Source organism: Canis lupus, chromosome 15 (genome assembly GCF_003254725.2).
Source record: "Canis lupus dingo isolate Sandy chromosome 15, ASM325472v2, whole genome shotgun sequence".
Lineage (NCBI taxonomy): Eukaryota > Metazoa > Chordata > Mammalia > Carnivora > Canidae > Canis > Canis lupus.
In genome coordinates this window covers 3803355-3823035 of record NC_064257.1, presented here as the reverse complement: position 1 = coordinate 3823035, position 19681 = coordinate 3803355, and the positions used below count along the sequence as shown (strand labels likewise).

General features: G+C 44.3%; 1 protein-coding gene and 1 long non-coding RNA gene across 2 annotated transcripts; one reads left to right on the top strand and one right to left on the bottom strand.

Annotated features, from left to right (window-relative positions):
- The first annotated feature begins 398 nt into the window (after positions 1–398).
- Positions 399–12561, top strand: AKIRIN1 (akirin 1). The gene is made up of 5 exons (XM_025419840.3): positions 399–733; positions 4652–4792; positions 6974–7108; positions 8597–8668; positions 9539–12561. The coding sequence occupies exons 1-5, from the start codon at positions 514–516 to the stop codon at positions 9547–9549; spliced, it is 579 nt and encodes a 192-aa protein (XP_025275625.1). The 5' UTR covers positions 399–513; the 3' UTR covers positions 9550–12561.
- LOC125752515 (uncharacterized) lies at positions 6975–18835 on the bottom strand. The gene is made up of 2 exons (XR_007402211.1): positions 17362–18835; positions 6975–7549 (listed from the first exon to the last, which is right to left on the bottom strand). It is a non-coding gene; the product is annotated as an uncharacterized LOC125752515 (long non-coding RNA).
- Positions 18836–19681: the final 846 nt, after the last annotated feature.

The window sequence follows — 19681 nt, the reverse complement described above, 5'->3', positions numbered from 1 at the left end:
AACGGACCCCAAGGCACGACCCCTGCGCCCGCGCCCGCGCCCTCGCCAGCCGGGCCTCTCGGGGCGCCCCCTCCCCCACGCCCCTGCCGCGCAGGTGCGAGGCACGCGGGGGCCACCCCGACGCGGCGGCGCGAGGAGCTGGGGGCACGCGGGGCGGCGGGGGTGGGGGAGGATGGGACCCCGGGAGGGGCGGAGGCGGGGGTGGGGGCCTTCCCGCGGTTGCTTGGCGACCGAGCTCTCCGCCCAGACCGTTCCAATTCCTCAGCGGGGGCGGGGGAGGCACCGCGGGCCGGAGCGCGGCTGCCGGGCTGCCCAGCGCGGGCCTCTTCCGGCTTCTCCCCCTCCGCCGGGCGGTGGTCGGGGCCCGTGACGTCACAGGGGGCGGGGCCAGCGCGGCTGCCGGGTGCTGGCGGCGCCATTGGAGCCGGCTTGGCTCGCCAGCCCCGCTGAGGAGCCGGAGGTTGGGCCGCGGCTGCCTCCTCGTCTGCTCCCGGTCCCCGGCCCGGCGGCGGCATGGCGTGCGGGGCGACGTTGAAGCGGCCCATGGAGTTCGAGGCGGCGCTGCTGAGCCCCGGTTCCCCGAAGCGGCGGCGCTGCGCCCCCCTGCCGGGCCCCACTCCGGGCCTCAGGCCCCCGGACGCCGAGCCGCCGCCGCTGCTCCAGACGCAGCCCCCGCCGCCGGCTCTGCCGCAGCCCGCCCCGCCCGGCAGCGAGCGGCGCCTTCCGACCCCGGGTAACCTGCGCTGCGGGCTTGGCAGGAAGCCAGGCACGGGCATGGGGGTGGGGGTGGGGGTGGGGGTGGGGTGGGTGGGGGTGGGGCGGCTCTGGGCGCCGGGCTCCTTCACCCACAGACCCCTTCTCTAGCGCCGAGAAACGGGAACTGGGGTGCGCCGGGCCTGGACGCTTCCGGGGATGGGAGACATCCGGGGGGGCGGGGGGGCGGCCCAGTGTCGGTTTTCCGTCTTCCCGGAGCTGTGGAGACCCGCGGGGCGGGCAGCGAGGGCGAGCTGGGAGCACCCCTGGGCGCTCGGGGCCCCTGCTGCCTCCGCGGCCCGGGCCTGCACGGGGCCGCCCGGCAGACCCAGTGGGCCGTGCAAAATGGGATTCTACTCACGAACCCGGCCTGCAGGGTGGGGGCTGGCGGCGGCGGCGGCGTCCTGGGAAGGGGCCTGAGCGCGCGCCCATCGCCGATCGCCGTTCGGCGGCGCGGCCGCGAGACCTGATTTCCCCGAGTCTTCAGGGACCGCAGGCCGTCGCAGAAGTCCCCTCTCCATCTATTTCCAAGGGGCTGGCTGGCGTTTTTTTTTTTTTTTTTTTTTTTTATTGTATGGCTATTGTCTTGGCACCATATATGGCTCGGAACGGGCAGGTCGTTAGCCAGAATGTATTTGAGAATCCTTCCAACAGACGCACACATTCCGGAAGCAGGAATTCAGCTCTCGGTCGCAGGGACGCTTTCAAGAAGGATCACACACGTTGGTCGAGGAAAGGGGAGAGCTAGTGTGACTGCAAAGTTAGGGCGGAACTCCCCGCCCCCCCCACCATTGTGCAGGAACGGAGGGGGAAAGTGCCGCAGCGTTCATAGGTGGCGGGTTTTAAAGGGCTTCTGGAAATGGGGGAGGGTCCTCAAAAAGGGGCCTCTGCCAAGTTGTTCCATTTCTTTGTGTTTTTCTATTGCTTCAGCCTGAGGATTGCCTCAAAATCGTTCTTTCCTCAACCCTTTTCTAGTTACCTGTGTCTTTGGGGTTTATTCTCCTTTTTTCCTCTGCATATCCATAATGCAGGTTTCTGGCCCTCCTCCTCTCCCAGGGAGATTCCTGCAGTTGCCAGCCAAGCTCCCCCAGACACTGAATCTTTGTCATGTTCACCTCTTCTTTTATCCTGGCCTTCAAAGGATTTATCGGCTATGACCATATGTCTTACTTTAGTCTTTTGCACATTTTTTCCCCCCAGCTATGCTTTTGCTGCTCTTTTTTTCTCCAGATCCACCTGGGTGTGCTTGTTATCCTTGCCTTCTTCCATCATGATGTTTTCCTCTTGTATTTGCTAATCCAAATACAGTCATTTCTAAGCAAGTCTTCCATCCATTACCTGACTTAACCCTTCCTCACAAGGAACTCTGTTCTACTTTAAATTCCCTGACCACCACTTGATGTTGCAAAGCCTTATGTACTGAATGAGATAATGTTTGCAGAGGGTTTTTTTTTTTGTGTGTGTGTGTGTGTAAAGAGCCCTTGAAAAGCAGGGGTCAGGGGCACTGAGATGGCCCAGTCGGTTAAGCATCCAGGTCTTCATCCCATGGTCCTGGGTTCAAGCCCCACGTTGGGCTCCACACTAAGCATGGAGCCTACCTAGAAAAAAGAAAAGAGAAGCAGGGAACAAAAATACCCACTTGAAGCGATAATTTTTCTTCTGTTCCTACAGATTCCAAGGATAGTCATAATAATCTTTCTGGATCTCTTCTGCAAAATAGAATTAATACTTGTCCTATCTATCTTGATGGACTTTATGCATATGTTTTGTTTCTTTAGGACTACCCTGTAGACTAATTCTGTTGTAGTTCACATTACAGCAAATGTGTAATAAATGATTGTTGAATGTATTTGGAACCCTCAGTATTGTGGAGTGCAGAAATGGGAATTGCTGGTTTTTTTATCTTAAATTTTATTTTTTGCATAGATCATGCAAACTATTTTCTTGGTTGACAGCTACATTTTAAGCAGAGGAAAACTGCTTGAGCAAAGGCCTGAAAACCCACAAAATTAACGAAGGATAACGTAATATAACTGGGCTGTAGTGGGAGGTAGAACTGGAAACAATTTAGGGCCAAAACTTGGAAGGCATGGAATGCCATGTTGAAGAGTTTGGATTTTGGTCTGTAGCAGCTAGGGACCATTGTAGAATTTTGAGGATAGGCTTAGTCTGATATAACCCAGAAGTACAATCCCAAGTAATCATCTGCTGTTAAAAAGAAATTTGCGCTGCTTCTTTTTTTTTTTTTTTTTTTTTTTTTTGGTAAGTGGCCTTCTTGGAGAGAGAAATCAAATCTACTTCCTTATTTTTCTCCTGAGCATGCCATATTTAGATTCTTGGGCTTGCTAGTCCTTTAACTAGCCTTAAAGTTCTATCTTTCCATTTGTTCACTTCACCATACAGGAGGAGGCAGTTAGAGGTTTATCAAAGACCTTCTGTTCTCATGAGCATTGTCCTCATACTTGTCCTTTCTTGTTTCAAGTCTTTGCAGTTCCTGACATCCTTGTTTGAATCTGGCAAGTAGATGCTTGGAGAATACTACATTTTAAAGATGAAGCAAAGACTTCATAAATTCGGGGATCTTAAAATATGAACTTCCTAGCATTTTTAAGGAAAGGCTTTGCTAATCCTACATTGTTGGTGTGTTTAAGCTGGGTATTAGCAGATTTAGTTATGTGTGGAGATACTTTTGAGTTTGTGTCGATTCCTGGGCTGTGTGTACTGTCCCTTGTTTTCAAAACTTAACATTTTTAGGGGATCCCTGGGTGGCTCAGCGGTTTAGCACCTGCCTTTGGCCCAGGGTGCGATCTTGGAGTCCCGGGATCGAGTCCCACGTCAGGCTTCCGGCATGGAGCCTGCTTCTCCCTCCTCCTGTGTCTCTGCCTCTCTCTCTCTCTCTTTCCCTCTATCATAAAACAAACAAACAAACAAAAAACCTTAACATTTTTATTGAAGAAGTAGGCTAAAGATCCTGAATGACTTTCCAAGGTCATAGGAGGAAGCAAAATGGCATTATTTACAGTTAAAGCCATTAAAAAAAAAAAAGATATGTATACTATGGCAAAGTATACATTAAAATAATGTGAATGGGGGTGGCGATACGATTTTCTGGGTTTTGTTTTTGATAAAGGAGGCTTTATTATCTGGAAAGTGGATACATATTCTACCACAAAAATGAAAACCTTGAAAACCACATCCTTTCAGACTCTGTGTTGTCTCTAGGAATGTACTTGAGAGTGAATTTGTGTGTCCTGGACTCCCTTCAATAGCGTTAGCAAATTTGGTTTATGATTACTTTGACTCAGAGAAGTAATCTGAGTCCTATCAAGTATAGCCTCTCGGCAGGATCAGAAAGTTCTTTTCTATGCCCTGATCATCAGTTCCAGGAAATGAATCTCCAGTCTCCCCATGGTCAGTGTCCAGGAGGTGACCATATCGTGATTTCTGCTGTCCTCTACCCTAAAGATCTTGAGTCCCAAATGAGACAAGACCTTTATTTTTAGAAAGCCTCGGGTGGTCAGAAAATTACCCCAATACACTAGTTTGTGCAATTGTGCAGCTTAACATAGATCAAAAATAGCTTCCTATTAGGTGAAGGATGTGTTTTTTGTTTTGCTGTAAATTGTGCTAGTAAATGAAGACCAGATATGCAGTTTGCTTTAGGATTGTCACAGCAAAACAAGCAAGGGGAATTATCTGGAGGGTTTATATGCTAAAATAGCTGCTCTTTCATGTATTGTTGAAATAGTAGTAAGGGCACAGTGGGGTTTATAGGAGGAGTGCTTTACTCAGTGTAAGCATTTTTCTTGCTAATATCAATAACTTGGGGGATGGGACAAGAAGTTTGAAGACATGACACAATAAAGTGAATGCTCAAATGTGTTTCTTTTTTTATTAGAACAAATCTTTCAGAACATAAAACAAGAATATAGTCGTTATCAGAGGTGGAGACATTTAGAAGTTGTTCTTAATCAGAGTGAAGCTTGTACTTCAGAAAGTCAGCCTCATTCCTCAGCACTCACAGCACCTAGTTCTCCAGGTAAGCAAGCATTAGTGTGGACAGACCAACCATTTAAGAGTTTCTAAATGGTACACTTGTTGTGAAGAACCCTGGGTGTTATATGTAAGTGATGAGTCACTAAATTCTATGCTTGAAACTAATATTATACTGTACGTTACCTAACTGGAATTTAAATAAAAATTTGAAAAGGTTTCTGAATGGTTCTTTAAAATGATGGTTTCCTAATCCAGAATGGATTTCATCTAAAGTAATAAAATAGGTAAAATATACGCATTGTATTACTATTCACAAATACTTTTGGAACCATAGAGTCATGAAATTGGGAAAAAACCTTAGGTTGCTTTGATTTGGCTTCCATGCACCCAGTATAGAAGTACCCTCTGTAACTAATACCTTAGCCATTATATTAGCCACATGTGGCTATTTAATTAAAATTTAATAAAATTTAACATTTAGTTTCTTGGATGCAGTAGCCAAATTTCAAGTGCTTGGTAGCCACATGTAGTTCTTGTATTAGCACAGCTATGGGACAGTTCCATCATTGCACACATTTGTGTGACAGCAGTGCTCTGTAACATTGACAGGTGGTCAGAGAGGATGTGCTCAAAAATAGAATCTCAGGGTTGGAGAGAATCTTCATGGTCACATAGTTCAGCCACCAGTCTTGCCTGCCATATCCCTGCAAATAGTCAAGAGGCCAGTGCACAAACATCTCCATTGGTGGAGAACTCTGTCCTTTATCAGTAAAGAACTTTATTTCCTCACAAAATATTCTACTTTTTAATAGTTCTGAGAGTTAAAAATTACCTTGATTAAAAATTATTGCCTTACAGAACACAGATTGTGTTGGCCAGGAGCTAGGGAGAGAAGAGAATGGGGGAAAACTGCTAAATAGTAAGGGGTGTTACTTTGGAGTGGTGGAAGTATTTTGAAATTAGATAAATGTGGTGGTACAAAATTGTGAGTATACTAAATTATACCTAATTGTTCACTTTAAAATGATTCATTTTATATGAATTTCACCTTAAATAATTTTTTTTTTTAATTTTTTATTTATGATAGTCATACAGAGAGAGAGAGAGAGAGGCAGAGACATAGGCAGAGGGAGAAGCAGGCTCCATGCACCGGGAGCCCGACGTGGGATTCGATCCTGGGTCTCCAGGATCGCGCCCTGGGCCAAAGGCAGGCGCCAAACCGCTGCGCCACCCAGGGATCCCTCACCTCAAATAATTAAAAAATTTTTTGACTCAAAGGTCTTGGCTCTAGGAATACCACCCTTTAATTGTTCTTTTGTGTTCATCAGTGATAGACCTTTTAGTGGTGTTAGCAAGTCTCTCCTTAATATTCTTTTTTTTTTTTCCTTAATATTCTTTTGAGATTTTAGTATTAGAATTTTGAAGTAATAGAATATGATACGGGTACAAAAAAAAATATCAGCCTTTGGCTCAGGGCGTGATCCCAGGACCCTGGGATGAGTCCCACATCCGGCTCCCCGCAGGGACCCTGCTTCTCGCTCTGCCTCTCTCTCTGTCTCTCTCATGAATAACTAAAATTCTTTAAAGAAAAAAAAAAAGAAGAAAATATGGCTAGGCCCTAACCTAGAATTAAATCAGAATGTGTATCATGGTTTTTGAATTCTACAGATAATTATGATGCACCTCAGTTAAACATAGGTTTACATAATCACCAAGGATTTGGGTAATTCTCTAAATCTACTTTCTCTAATCCAGAGTAGAGGCTTTATTTACTTTTTGTTCTTGTTCTTTACCAAATGAGTATTGAGTATGGGTTCACATTGTTATGGCATCAGAACTGTTTTTCTGTATGCAGTTCAGCTAGCACACCTGGATACACATTGTTTCTACTTCTCAATTTACCTTTTGGCCTGACTTTGTAAAATTAATGGCAGAAGTTCAGAGAATTTTGTGAAATATTCCTTGTAGAGTTGTGAAAAATGCTATTTTTCTGAGCAGTTTTTGTATCCTAGGACTGTTTGCATAAAGTTATTAACTCTGAACCTTAGAACTATAATGTATTATTTAAACTGAATTTGTCTTGGGGTGTGTGGTTGGCTCAGTAGGTAGAAACATGTGATTCTTAATCTCGGGGTTGTGAGTTTGAGTCCCACATTGGGTGTGGAGATTACTTAAAATCTTTAAAAAACAAACAAACAAACAACTAGATTTGTCTTTTGGCCAGGTTCCTCCTGGATGAAGAAGGACCAGCCCACCTTTACCCTCCGACAAGTTGGAATAATATGTGAGCGTCTCTTAAAAGACTATGAAGATAAAATTCGGGAGGAGTATGAGCAAATCCTCAATACCAAACTAGCAGGTAGGCTGAGGCAGTGGCTGTGCCACTGATAATAGGGTTTGGTAGATAATAAGGTTCAGTCAGATGGTGACTTAGAAAAAGAGGAGGACTTCAGAGGAGGACATCGTGCAAGAAGGTTTAATGAGTTGTGAATAGTAAGTTACTCTCTGGTGATTCTAAACATTTTATTTATACATTATATGGAAGGACTTTTCATTTACATTTCTGAAACCAGATAAACCAAGCTTTTCTTCTGAGACTTTTCCATATGAATGAAGGCAGTGAGCAGTTAATTTGGGCTAACGAGTATATTCAACATGATCAGACTTCCTGATCGTAGTCACTTTTTGGATGTACGAAGTCCAGCATTCTGTGATTTGGAGATCATTAGTTTGGAAAGCATAGCTCAGGTTGGAACAAAGAGAGTTGACACAAGTAGAGCCTTTTGTGAAAGGAAGAGACCTGGACAGGAATAGATAGTACCCATTTAGTGAAAGTAGACAATGTTGTGATCAGAGAGAGGGGTTTTAGGCAACAAGTTCCTGCAACGGTATTATTTTCTAATGTGGTGATCCATACCACATGATTCCTCAAATTGATAGAAAGTCTGTTCTAAATTGAGAACTATGGGCAGCCCCGGTGGTGCAGCGGTTTAGCGCTGCCTGCAGCCCGGGGCGTGATCGAGACCCAGGAGACCCTGGCTCGAGTCCCACATCAGGCTCTCTGCATGGAGCCTGCTTCTCCCTCTGCCTGTGTCTCTGCCTCTCTCTCTCTCTCTCTCTCTCTCTCTCTCTCTCTCTCTGTGTCTCTCTCATGAATAAATAAAATCTTAAAAAAAAATAAATTGAGAACTATTGGTTTAGCAACAGTTAAATGGGTTTCTTTATAGTCGAACTTCTTTGATCCTTTAATATACTAATAGTGTGTATTAAAACAAGAAGCTCCAGTATACCATTTCCTCTATCCTGGCTCCACCCTAAAGTTGTTCTCTTGGCTCTAAGTCACTTCTCTGTTCATGGATGTCAGACTACCTTATATCTTTTGTACTGAGTTTCTCTTTAGAAGTTATTAGTTCTGTGGAACTGTTTATAATTAGGGAGTATGAAATTTTCTCCACTTTCTAGCCATCCCACTCTTTTACTCAGTGTGTCTGTTGAGATTTATAGCAAGGATAGCAATGCAGAAAAGATCTTCAAGCTTTCATGTCCTATAGAGTTCCTAAAATTTGTTGGCTTGTAGTACTGAGCAAGTCAACCCTTAGTAGGGGATGAAATAACAGCAGGGCGAGATTAGGAAAATATAATATTATAGATGATCAGTGACCAATCTAGGAGCCAGGGATTTGGCTCTGGGATCTAAGAGGAAGTAACAGATCTCAGAGCGGCTGTTATAAGGAGGGTCTGAGAGTGGATCATTTAAACTGGAAAACTAGATGTGATCCTGACACTTGATTCTTGAAAAACCAGGGGAGAATTCTGGGGATAGTATATACTGTCTTTCCCCTTACAGAACAATATGAATCTTTTGTGAAATTCACACATGATCAGATTATGCGACGATATGGGACAAGGCCAACAAGCTGTAAGTATTGCCAAGTTTTTCTTTGAATTTTCCAACTTCCAAGAGCAAGATGTTGACACTGAATACTTTGTCTCCTGAGAGCAAAAAACCCCTGTGAAGTAATGTTAGTAATAGCTAACATTAAAAAAAAAAGCAGGGATCCCTGGGTGGCGCAGCGGTTTGGCGCCTGCCTTTGGCCCAGGGCGCGATCCTGGAGACCCGGGATCGAATCCCACATCGGGCTCCCGGTGCATGGAGCCTGCTTCTCCCTCTGCCTTTGTTTCTGGCTCTCTCTGTCTCAGTCTTTCATGAATAAATAAAATCTTTAAAAAAATAAATAAATAAATAAAAATAAAAAATAAAAAATAAAAAAAAAAGCATGCCCAGCATCGTGCTAAGCCTTTTAAATCCTCATGAAATTTATTTAATCTATAATAACCCTATGAGGGAGGAAGTATCGTTGGACCCATTTTACAGGTAAGGATAGTGCTTAAGGAGATTAAATAATTTGTCCAGCTCATAAAGCTAGTGGTTCAACCAGGACTGAAACCTAAATAGTTTGACTGCAGTACCAGTTTGTTACATGGCTTTTCCTCCAGGAAAGTAGTTTCAATTATTTACGAAAGTTAGTTCCTTAGGGTAGGTTATCAAGTGTGTGGTCAGATTTCTTAATTCTAGACATCTTGGAACTACCAGTTACTCAAAGCATAAAATAATAAATAGCTGTTTAAACTGAAGCGGAGTCAAGTTTCTTAAATTCTGGGAAACCTAAGACATTTTAAGTGTTGACTTACATTCTCCACATTTATCACATTTCCCAATGGTTAATATTTTTAAAAAGCATGGCACTGTATTTTTAGTAAACTCTTATTTTTTTTTCTTAATTTATAGACGTGTCCTGAAGCTTTCTTGCATATCTGGGTACCAGGTTTGACCTCAAGAGATGGCTGCTGTACACTTTTTGCAACTGGTTTGATATCACATTTCAGCTCCAACTTTGCATCCTGAGAACACTTAAACGTTTCTGCAGGTCCATTTTATACAACTTGAAAGACCTTAAAACTTTCTGGTTGCCACAAGCATATCTTTCTTTTCTGCTCATCCAATAAACAGCTGTGCCCTACTGTGATAGATTTTCCAAACAAAAATACCTGGAGCAGCAGTTTAGTAAAATATGCCCTCAGTGGCACTCAACAAATGGAGTTTCCCCAAGCACAGTTCTGTAAGAAGTGTGTGTGAGAGTGTGTGTATATGTGTGTGTGTGTGTATTTTAAGTTATTATTTGTATTGTGCAAATTTTTTTGATCTTGGGGATTCTGGCTGTGAATTTGATGCACGACAATTATGGTTAAAAACATTCGCTTGGTCTACAGAAGATCATTAATGTTTTGTGACCATATAAGTTGTAACGGTGGATTGTTTTATGTGTAGGTATTATTGTTAAATACAGGGACTGTTTCCAGGCACAGAATATGAATCATAAGTTAGGATGGACATTAGATGTGATTATGATGACATAGCAAAGGTCTGTGGTCCTAGGTCTACAAATGCGTGGTGAGGAATTAGGACAAACTGGAGACGGGCCGTTTGACACATGGACTGCCTAGCCGTGTTGAAAAATACTTTGACTCCAAGCCTTAAAATACCCACGTGGAGTCTGTGCTCACCTCATTCACACAGAGAGCTCCCTGGACACTGAACCTCTAAAAAGAAAAAGTCTGCCCTGGAGCAGGAGCATCAGGGTTTGCTTGGGAGCACAACATAGGTGAGCAAGGGGTGGGGCCAGCCCCTGGTGGCACTGCTACTTGTGAGGAGCCACTTCGCCTTTGTATCGGTTGTTAAAAACAGAATTTGGATCCTTTGGTCAGGCTCCCCCAAATTCTTTTTAAAAAGTGACCATGTTCAACTGCTTGAGCTTTGTTTTGGCAACCCCCTGCCCAAAGTTGCTTACAGACTGTTCCTCACCTTGTTTCCAAGGCTGTGGAACAGAAAGTAGCCTCTGTTTTGAGGAGGTGGAAGTTTAAGTATACATTTATTTTTTACTGTGACTTGTTCAGGACCACATTTTACAAAATGCCTTGTTTCCTTTATTATTGTTTCTGGAAAGGAAAGTTCTATTAAAATTGTTTTAGTTTGAATATAGAATAGTTTTATTAATTAGGGCTTATTTTGAAAAATTCTGAGTTTAATTCAAATGTATGCCAGTACCTTCCAAAGTAAGGTAATATTCAGAGACAGTTCTGATCAGATGGCTTAGAGAAATTTTGGAATATTCATATTCGAAGATTCCTTATTAATGAATGTCTTTGACTTAAATCTAACCAAAAACTGCAACATTATTCTTTGTACATTTTCATTATATAGTGTTAACAAGCTTAGTTGCAAACAAATAAAATACTTAAGCTATTTGTTTACCTTGCCTTCTTAATACTGTGATAATGTTTATTTATTCAAATAATTTATGTGAGGCTGCTATAACCATTTCCCTAGCAAAACATTACACTTAAGATTTATAGACTTTAAAAAGCCCATCAGTGATCTTTGATCTTTAAATAATTAAAGAATTATTTTACTTCATATTTGAAGGGCAGATTGTTTCATCTCTTCTTTTTCCAGGGTAGTCACTTGTTCCTGGAAGGAGGAGCATAGCAGTGGCTGTCATGGGAGTGGCCTTAGAGTGAGATAGGCACACCAAAACAAGGGAAGGGCAGCTGTGGGGGCCATCATGAGTCCTGAAGGATGGATCAGGAATGGGCAATGCTGCTGTACTGACATCTTGTTACAGAATAGAATCAGTGTGATGTGGGGCAAGTGTCAACCCCATTCCTACTAAATGGCTTCTGGCTGGGAGGTAGAGTAGGTTTCTATAAGGAAAATAATAGACACTCTCACTGCACCTGGTGGTGTTAGGCTATTACGATATGGTTGCCCTTTGGGGCCATAGAGTAAGTAAGACCATACCACCGGTGGCTGGGTTTTGGAATCTCCTCAAAAGGGACTAGAGATGTTTGTTTAGTGTTTTATCTAGAGAAGAGACCGTTCTTAGGACAGAAAATAGGGACCTGTAATGTAGGCCTTAGACTAGCAAAAGGAGTTTTTCCCTGGACCTTGATTCCTAGAGCTTGAACTTAGGGGCATTCCCGGGGTAGGGAAGTGTCTTTGTCCCATGGAGGTAGGTCAATGCCCAGGGAAGAAGTCAACCTACGGAGACCTATAAGAATAGGCCAGGACCTGGGGTCTTAGAACAGCCACATCTACTGACCTAGTTAAAATTTTTTTGTTTTAATAATATTTGTTTGTTATCCTCTTTTGGTAAAATCTTAAGCTTAAGGAGAATGAAAGGAGTGGGTGTTCAAGCTTAGGTCAGAGATAGATGAAGTTCCTGAGGCAGATAATTGTTAAGAGCTCCCCAAGGAGAAGAACATCAGGGAATACAAGAATTTGAGCCAACCTCTCACACGTGGTGAATCTTCTCTGCCTGCCAGGGAGGTTGGGTTGGCTGCGTAGTAGTTAAAGGAACGGCCTTTGGATGTGTGTAGCCCTACGTGAGCCTTGCCAAGCTACTGAAACTTGTGAGCCATAGTTTTCTTGTCTGTAAAATGAGAGTTAATTGTATGTACATCACTGGGTTTTGTTTTCAAATGCGAGATTAAGTTCAATAGCCCATGTAAAGAAAGCACAGCCTGGGACACGAGATTTGCATTTGACACTGTTACATGGGGGAGGGGGGGGTTCTTTACAGTGGTCCTCATTAGATCTGAAAGCCAAACATTCCTTTCTGCAGCAGCAATTCTCAACTTTCCAGTCTGAATAGCCCTTTGTTAACATCAGAATCTCACATCCTCTAATTAGAATTTGTACTTTTCAAGTGTTTGACTAAGAAAACAATAAAAGATGAATGACCGATGAATTCAGTAATGCCTTTCAGTGAATCTGTATTTTGTTATTCACCCTAGCAGGGGTCAGCAAACTAAGGCCTGGTTTTGTAAATAAAGTTATATTCAAACACTGCCACACCTGTTTGTTTGCATCTGTGGCTGGTTTCACAATCTGCAGCTCCAGAAACAGGTAGTATGGGCCATGGAATTGAAGATAACTCTGGCCCTTCGCACAAAAGTTTGTGAGCCCTTGGCACTGTAGCATTGATACACATTTGAAAAACTCACAGGCAAACTTGGTGCATCATGGATTGGTGGACAAATACCTTTAATTTGTCATTTCTGGGGGAGTTACACCTCAGGTTGTGGCATGATTAAAAAAAAAAAAAATCCTGTGCTTAGAAATGAAAACTGACTGTCAAAGTGAGTATCTTACAGAAAAAGCCAATGAAGTTTTCAAAGCAAGGATTCTCAAGGATGGGGACAGGAAACATGCTTGGGCAGGGGGAGGGGGTGGTTAGTATGAGTTTTATTTTTGGCATATTTAATTTTGAAATTTTAGATACAAAAGTGGGTGTTAAGAATTTCATGTTATTAGAAGATCAGTTTTTTTGTTTTGTTTCTTGAAAATCGTTTGTTAAGTATTACTTTTTAAGGAACAGTGTGACTTCAGTGCTGCTGGGGTGATTGTTTCCTTGAAAATGGCTTCAGAGGTGCTATAGTCCACAGCTACAGTTAAACTGGACCTTGAATAATTTTGATACCTGAAGGAAGAAGCAAGTTTACCTACGGAAAAATCTCCACCTACTTACCCCAAATGATACCTTGAAACAGCACTTCATTATGAAGATTACCTAAATTTGCCTAAAATTTAAGCACCTGAAGTCTGGGTCTCTACTGATTGTTGCTTATAGTGTCTTGTCTCTTTATGTGCCAGGTTACTGTGAGCTGGATACTATATTTGAGCAATTGTAGGAATAAACAGGACAAAGATGAGGCATCTACCCTTAGAAAGAATTCTGGTTTCCTGTGCTGGAGATGCTACTACACCTTAGCTCAGATTGAAGGCTGGAGGTACTCTAGATCTAGATGGCACACAACCAGGTCCATGTGAAAACTGGTTTACTTGTGTTTCACTCTTATCTTGAAAGTGTAATACTTCGGAATCTCAGCTTAAAGAGTTTGTGATGGGGGTTTCCACCTTCAGCTGGCCTTAGATTTTGATTTTTGTCCCGCTCAGTCTGTGAGACTTCTGGAAAATGCACTGCAGGTATCCAGGGACTTCCAGACTGGCAAATAAATGCCTTAACAATGCAGCTTTCAGTTTGAGGTTCTCTGGGTTCCCAAACTTTGGCTCAGTAATTCCTTATCCTTTTTATGCTTTTTTTTTTTTAATTTTTAAATTTTTATTTATGATAGTCACAGAGAGAGAGAGAGAGAGAGAGGCAGAGACATACGCAGAGGGAGAAGCAGGCTCCATGCACCGGGAGCCCGATGTGGGACTCGATCCCGGGTCTCCAGGATCGCGCCCTGGGCCAAAGGCAGGCGCCAAACTGCTGCGCCACCCAGGGATCCCTTTTTTATGCTTTTAAGAGAATAATTTTTCAACTGCTTTTTAGTTGACCTTAGTAATAGGCTGATCCACACTTCCTCATGCTCTATTTCTAGAAGTTCAAATCCTATGTGTTTCTGGTCTCATCAGAGAGCTTTGGTGAAGATGCTTAACCTGGCTTGGTACCCAACATGCCTCAATGTTAGTGGGAGACAAGTAGGGAAAGACATGTTTATATTGGATTTGAGTATTTTCCCAATCATTCGGCAAATGTTACTGGTGTCTTCTGAGTTCTTTATTGTGGAGGGAAGAAGGTATTTGAGTTTTTAAAGCCTGACAAGCTTGTTTTATTTTTTAAAGATTTATTATTTTAGAGAGAGCGGGGGTGGCGGGCAAAGGGAGACAAGCTCTAGCCGACTCCCCAAGCAGCATGGAGCACAACACAGGGCTGGATCTCATGACCCTGAGATCATGAACCAGGCTGGAATCAAGAGTCAGAGGCTTAACCAACTGAGCCACCCAAGCGTCCCTAGCCTGACAAATTTTGTAAGTAGCCCTAGTCTGTCTTACACCCTCAGTACCTGACTTGGAACTAACATACATAAATAAACTTAGGCATTGGGATCTTGACCCCTGAGATGGGGGCTCAGTCTAGTGAGGAACACAAACAGGTGAGGTAAAAGTTGCTGAGTGTTGTGTGAATGGTACAGATAATGGTCTAAGGAACAGATGGTACTTAGCAGTGGTGTTCCAGGAAGTTTTCATTTGGGGAGGCAGAGTTGGAGCAAAGTTTCAAAAGGATGAATAAGGTTCAGGCAAAAGTAGGAATTGGCGAGGCATCTGGGTGGCTCAGCAGGGTAAGTGTCTGCCTTCTGCTCAGGTCATGATCCCAGGGTCGTGGGATGGAGCCCTGAGTTGGGAAACCCTGCTCAGCAGGGAGTCTGTTTCTCCCTCCCTCAGCCCTTTCCCCTGCTCATGCTCGCTTTCTCTCAAAAATCTTTAAAAAAAAAAAAAAAAAAAAAGGAATTGGGGCTTGAAATGAGCAAAGGCAGGGAGGTGGAAAGTCGTGGTGTGTAGGGAGGACATTCTTGTTTGGCCAGAGTAGGAAATCTTGTAGATCCTGGGAAAGAGAGCCTGAAGCTAGGTAGCAGAGGCTAGATAATGAAGGGTTTTGGCTACTAGGCATTTAGCTATTAATCTGTGGGAATCTGGAGAGTTTTGGGGAAACAAATTCAGGGGTAAATACAAGAGATAAGGGCAAATACCACACCATAGAACAGATTGACCAGTTAAAGAGCCTCTTTTTTGTCTCATCAGAGATAACCAAGGCCTGTACTTTGGGAAGGATGATTAAACATGGCTCTGGCTTTGCCTGGCTAAGAAGATGCTTAAAGGATCTCTGGTCTCCTTTTCCCTCTTTACACAGACACACTTTGAAAGATCCTTTTTGTTTTGGCTTGTCTTTGCCCTTCACTTAACTAATCTAGCCCAGTTCCGCTGCTGCTGCTGAGTTTTATTTGCATAGATTCTCTTTACCTGCTCTTAAAAGCACTGGTTAGTTCTTGAATGAATTACTGAGAGATTTTCCTTAAACTGTCCTCACTGCCAACTCTATGTCATTTTTATTTTTTTTATTTTTATTTTTTTCTGTGTCATTTTTAATGGTGCTCTTGCTGTTCCTCTGCGTGGAATTAAAACTCTTCTCACTTGACAACTGTCTGCTCAAGTGGCTCTTGTCCTCCCTTGCTCTCCCTGCTCCCTCCCTAACAGGTAAGAGTTACCTGTTCGTCTGATACATATTAATTGAGCACCTACTGTTTGCCAAGTACTGTTCTGAACACTAGCAGTGTATCACTGAACTGGACAAAGTTCTTGCTCATATACTTCCATTCTTATGAGGCAAGACAGGCAATCTAGCAAAACAAGTTAATCCAAGATTTAAAGGTGTTAAAAGAAAATGGTAATGAGAGTAACTAGATGCCTAAATTGGACTGTAAGGAAGACCTTTCTGAGGCATACTCTTACGCAGTTCCTTGTCTTGATATAAAGTTATATAATGCATTTATGTGTCTACATCACTCTTCCACTATACTGAGCAATTAGTAGCACCTTGAGCTATTCTCTATTCTTTTTTTTTTTTTTAAGATTTAAAAGAAAACGTAGGGACGCCTACCTGGGTGGTTCAGTGGTTGAGTGTCTGTCTACCTTTGCCTCAGGGCGTGATCCCGGGGGTCCTGGGATTGAGTCCCACATCAGGCTCCCCGCGGGGAGCTTGCCAACCCCCTGCCTATGTTTTTGCCTCTCTCTGTATGTTTCTCGTGAATAAGTAAAATCTTTAAAATAAAACTTTAAAGTCTCTACACCTAACGTGGGGCTCAAACTCACAACCCTCAGCTGAAGAGTCCATGATCCGTCCACTGAGAAAGCCAGGCCCCCCTCTATTCTTGCCTCTTAAATGAGTAACTAAATGAATTATGTGGTTACTCCCTTTTTCCCGTCAGTGCACTACCTGAAACTCTTTTCCCTTAACTCTCAGATCAAATTATTTATTTTTTTAGATTATTTACTTATTTATAATAGCACAAGCAGGGAGAGTGGCAGGGAGAGGGAGAAGCAGGCTCCTCACTGAGCAGGGAGCTTGATCCCAGGACCTGGGGATCCTGACCTGAACCAAAGGCAGATGCCCCACCCTCTGAGCCTCGCAGGTGGCCCTCAGATCTGATAATTTTAACCTTCTGCAGGTTGTCTCTCTGCAGCCAGGGTTAAGAGAACTGCACTCCTTATCCTAGAAAAACTCAGTCTGTGGGCAGAAATATGAAAAAACTTGCTCTGGTAAGTGTTCTGTGCATCTGGATAGAGAGATGAGGGTGTTTCCTGGGGAAGGCTACACAGCTGCCCTGGCAGATTCCCTGCAGGTAGTTTAATCACCTGACCTGTTCTCAGAAAGGCTGACTCACTAATACAGCTGTATTGATCTATAAAACCAGACTCCACTGTGTTATTTTTTTCAATTTTAGGTAGGTTCTGTGCCCAACGTGGGGCCTGACCTCATGACCCGGAGATGGAGTTCCATGCCCTACTGAGCCAGCCAGGCGTCCCTCCAGTGTGTTAATTTATGAGTGCAGCAGCCTACCCCATTGGCTTTAACAGTGTGTTTTTGTCATATAATCATACCACTTGGGAAGCCTTATTAAAGTCAGAAGGAGGGGAGTTAATAATAGGGATGGAATGTTTACCAACATCAGGTTACCCCTGCCACGGTGAAGCAGGCACAGCCTTCCCACCTCAATTATGCTTCTTTAGTTCCTGATTCTTCTGCATCTTCAACTTGGTATCTCCTCCACCCCAGTCAGCACATTCTTCTTTAAATGATCACTGTAGGGATCCCTGGGTGGCTCAGCGGTTTAGCCCCTGCCTTCACCCAGGGCGTGAATCCTGGGGTCCTAGGATCAAGCCTGCTTCTCCCTCTGTGTCTCTGCCTCTCTAGGATTCTCATGAATAAAAATCCTTTAAAAAAAATGATCACTGTAGTCTCCAGTATATTCCAGGCATTGGTGCCTCTTTTTTTTTTTTTTTTTTTAGTTTATTTTTTACAGTCCTCTACATCCAACGTGGGGCTGGAACTCAGGGCCCCCATGCTCCACGATGGAGCCAGCCAGGTGCCTTGGCCTTAGTCTCCATTACTTTAGGATCACTTTGCTTACTGGCTTTTTTTGGTATTCATCCTGTAGCTGGAGGCTTGAGGGGTGAGTCTTCCCTGGATGTGTTAGGGCCCTCAGGCCACCCACAGGTGTGCTCAGGTCTGCAGCAGTGGCAGCAGACGCAGGCCTGAAGATCCCCTGTGCGAAGCCATCTGGGTGGGCCTACCGGTCAGAAGGGTTAAGGCTTTTCTCAGGTTACAGCTGAGTCAGGTGTGTAAAGAGGAGGGCACCCTGGAGGTCAAGGACGGAAGTCCCGCGTGGGGAGACCGGCGGGGTCCTCTGCGAGGCCTGTGGCCACAGTCTGCGGTCACCGGGCCGTCCCCGCGCGGGACCTGGGGGCCGGGCTCTGCCGCCGCACAGCCGCAGTCCACTCGGTCTCCGCGCCTCGCTTCCCGGACACCGCATGGCAGCGCCGCCTCGCTTCTGCGTATAAAGTTCTTCCAGGTCCCTGTAAAAACCACACTTCCCAGAGGCAGAGAATCCGCGCGGAAAGGCAAAGGTTAGGGAAACGAAGGGCGTGGGAGGGCCGCGGCCACTGCCACCCAAGGTCGGGGGGCACGTCACTTGTCACGTGAAGCGCAAACGTCCGAGCGGGAGCGCGTGCTCACCATAGCAACGGCGCAGACTCAGTTCTGGAGTGGGAATTCTGGGAGTTGTAGTTTTCCAGGATTCTCAGTAGAGGAGGACCCGCCCCCGACATCCTTGTGCACCGTGTGGACACGGGGGTGTCTGCGCTGTCAAGTGGAGGGGGCCGGCGTGTCAACAGTTAACAGCATCTATAACAGAAGGCTACAGGGCTGGCGGGACTTCAAGAAAGGCCTAGGAGGGGATCCCTGGATGGCTCAGCGGTTTGGCGCCTGCCTTTGGCCCAGGGTGAGATCCTGGGGTCATAGGATCGAGTCCCACGTCGGGCTCCCGGCATGGAGCCTGCTTCTCCCTCCTCCTGTGTCTCTGCCTCTCTCTCTCTCTCTCTATATATATATATAGATAGATAGATAGATAGATATCTGTATCTATCATGAATAAATAAATAAATCTTTTTAAAAAATCAGTTAAAAAAAAAAAAGGCCTAGGAAAATGCCTGAGGAATTTTGGGAAGCTTTCACCAGAAAACGCTCCATAAATGGTCTGCACGGATTAGGTATCCGCCTGGGAGACAGTAGGAAGGTGGCAGCAGGCAGGTTGGGGCCATTCCAGGTAGAAGCAGCTGCTCCTACAAAGTTTGAAAGAGCAGTTCTAGATGGCCGAGAACACATGGAGGCTGAGTAAGCAATTATATCCAAAGATTTAGAAATGGGAAGAAATCAGATCATGAGGAGTCTTGAATGCCAAACCCAAGAATTTGAACCTTTTCTTGAATAGGAGAGCTTTACACAACCCTAGCAGTATGAATCACCCAGTCCTTTGTGTTGTCCCTTGTTTTGTTCATCTTTCTGTTTTATCACTTGCTCCGGCTTTTTGTGTCTTACTCCCAAGAGCTCAACAAGGGCCACGGCACATAAGAGCTCAGGAAGTGTTTTGGGTTCTTTTAGTTTGCTTTTTTAGGAAGTGTTTTTTTTTTTTTTTTTTTTTTTTTAAGATTTTACTTATTCATGAGAGAGAGAGAGAGGCAGAGACACAGGCAGAGGGAGAAGCAGGCTCCATGCTGGGAGCCCAACACGGACTCGATCCCGGGGCTCCAGGATCAGGCCCTGGGCTGAAGGCGGCGCTAAACCACTGAGCCACCCAGGAATACACTTCTCCCAGGAAGTGTATTTTTGAATGATCAGTTTTGAGTTTTAGAAAAGCAACTGGCAGCAATAGAGTAAGAAGGGAGGAAAGCTGGATATAAAAAGCCATCAAAGGAAATTGCTTTCCTTACCTTCAGATTCCATCCTCTATCCAAAGTTTAAAATCTGGCTCA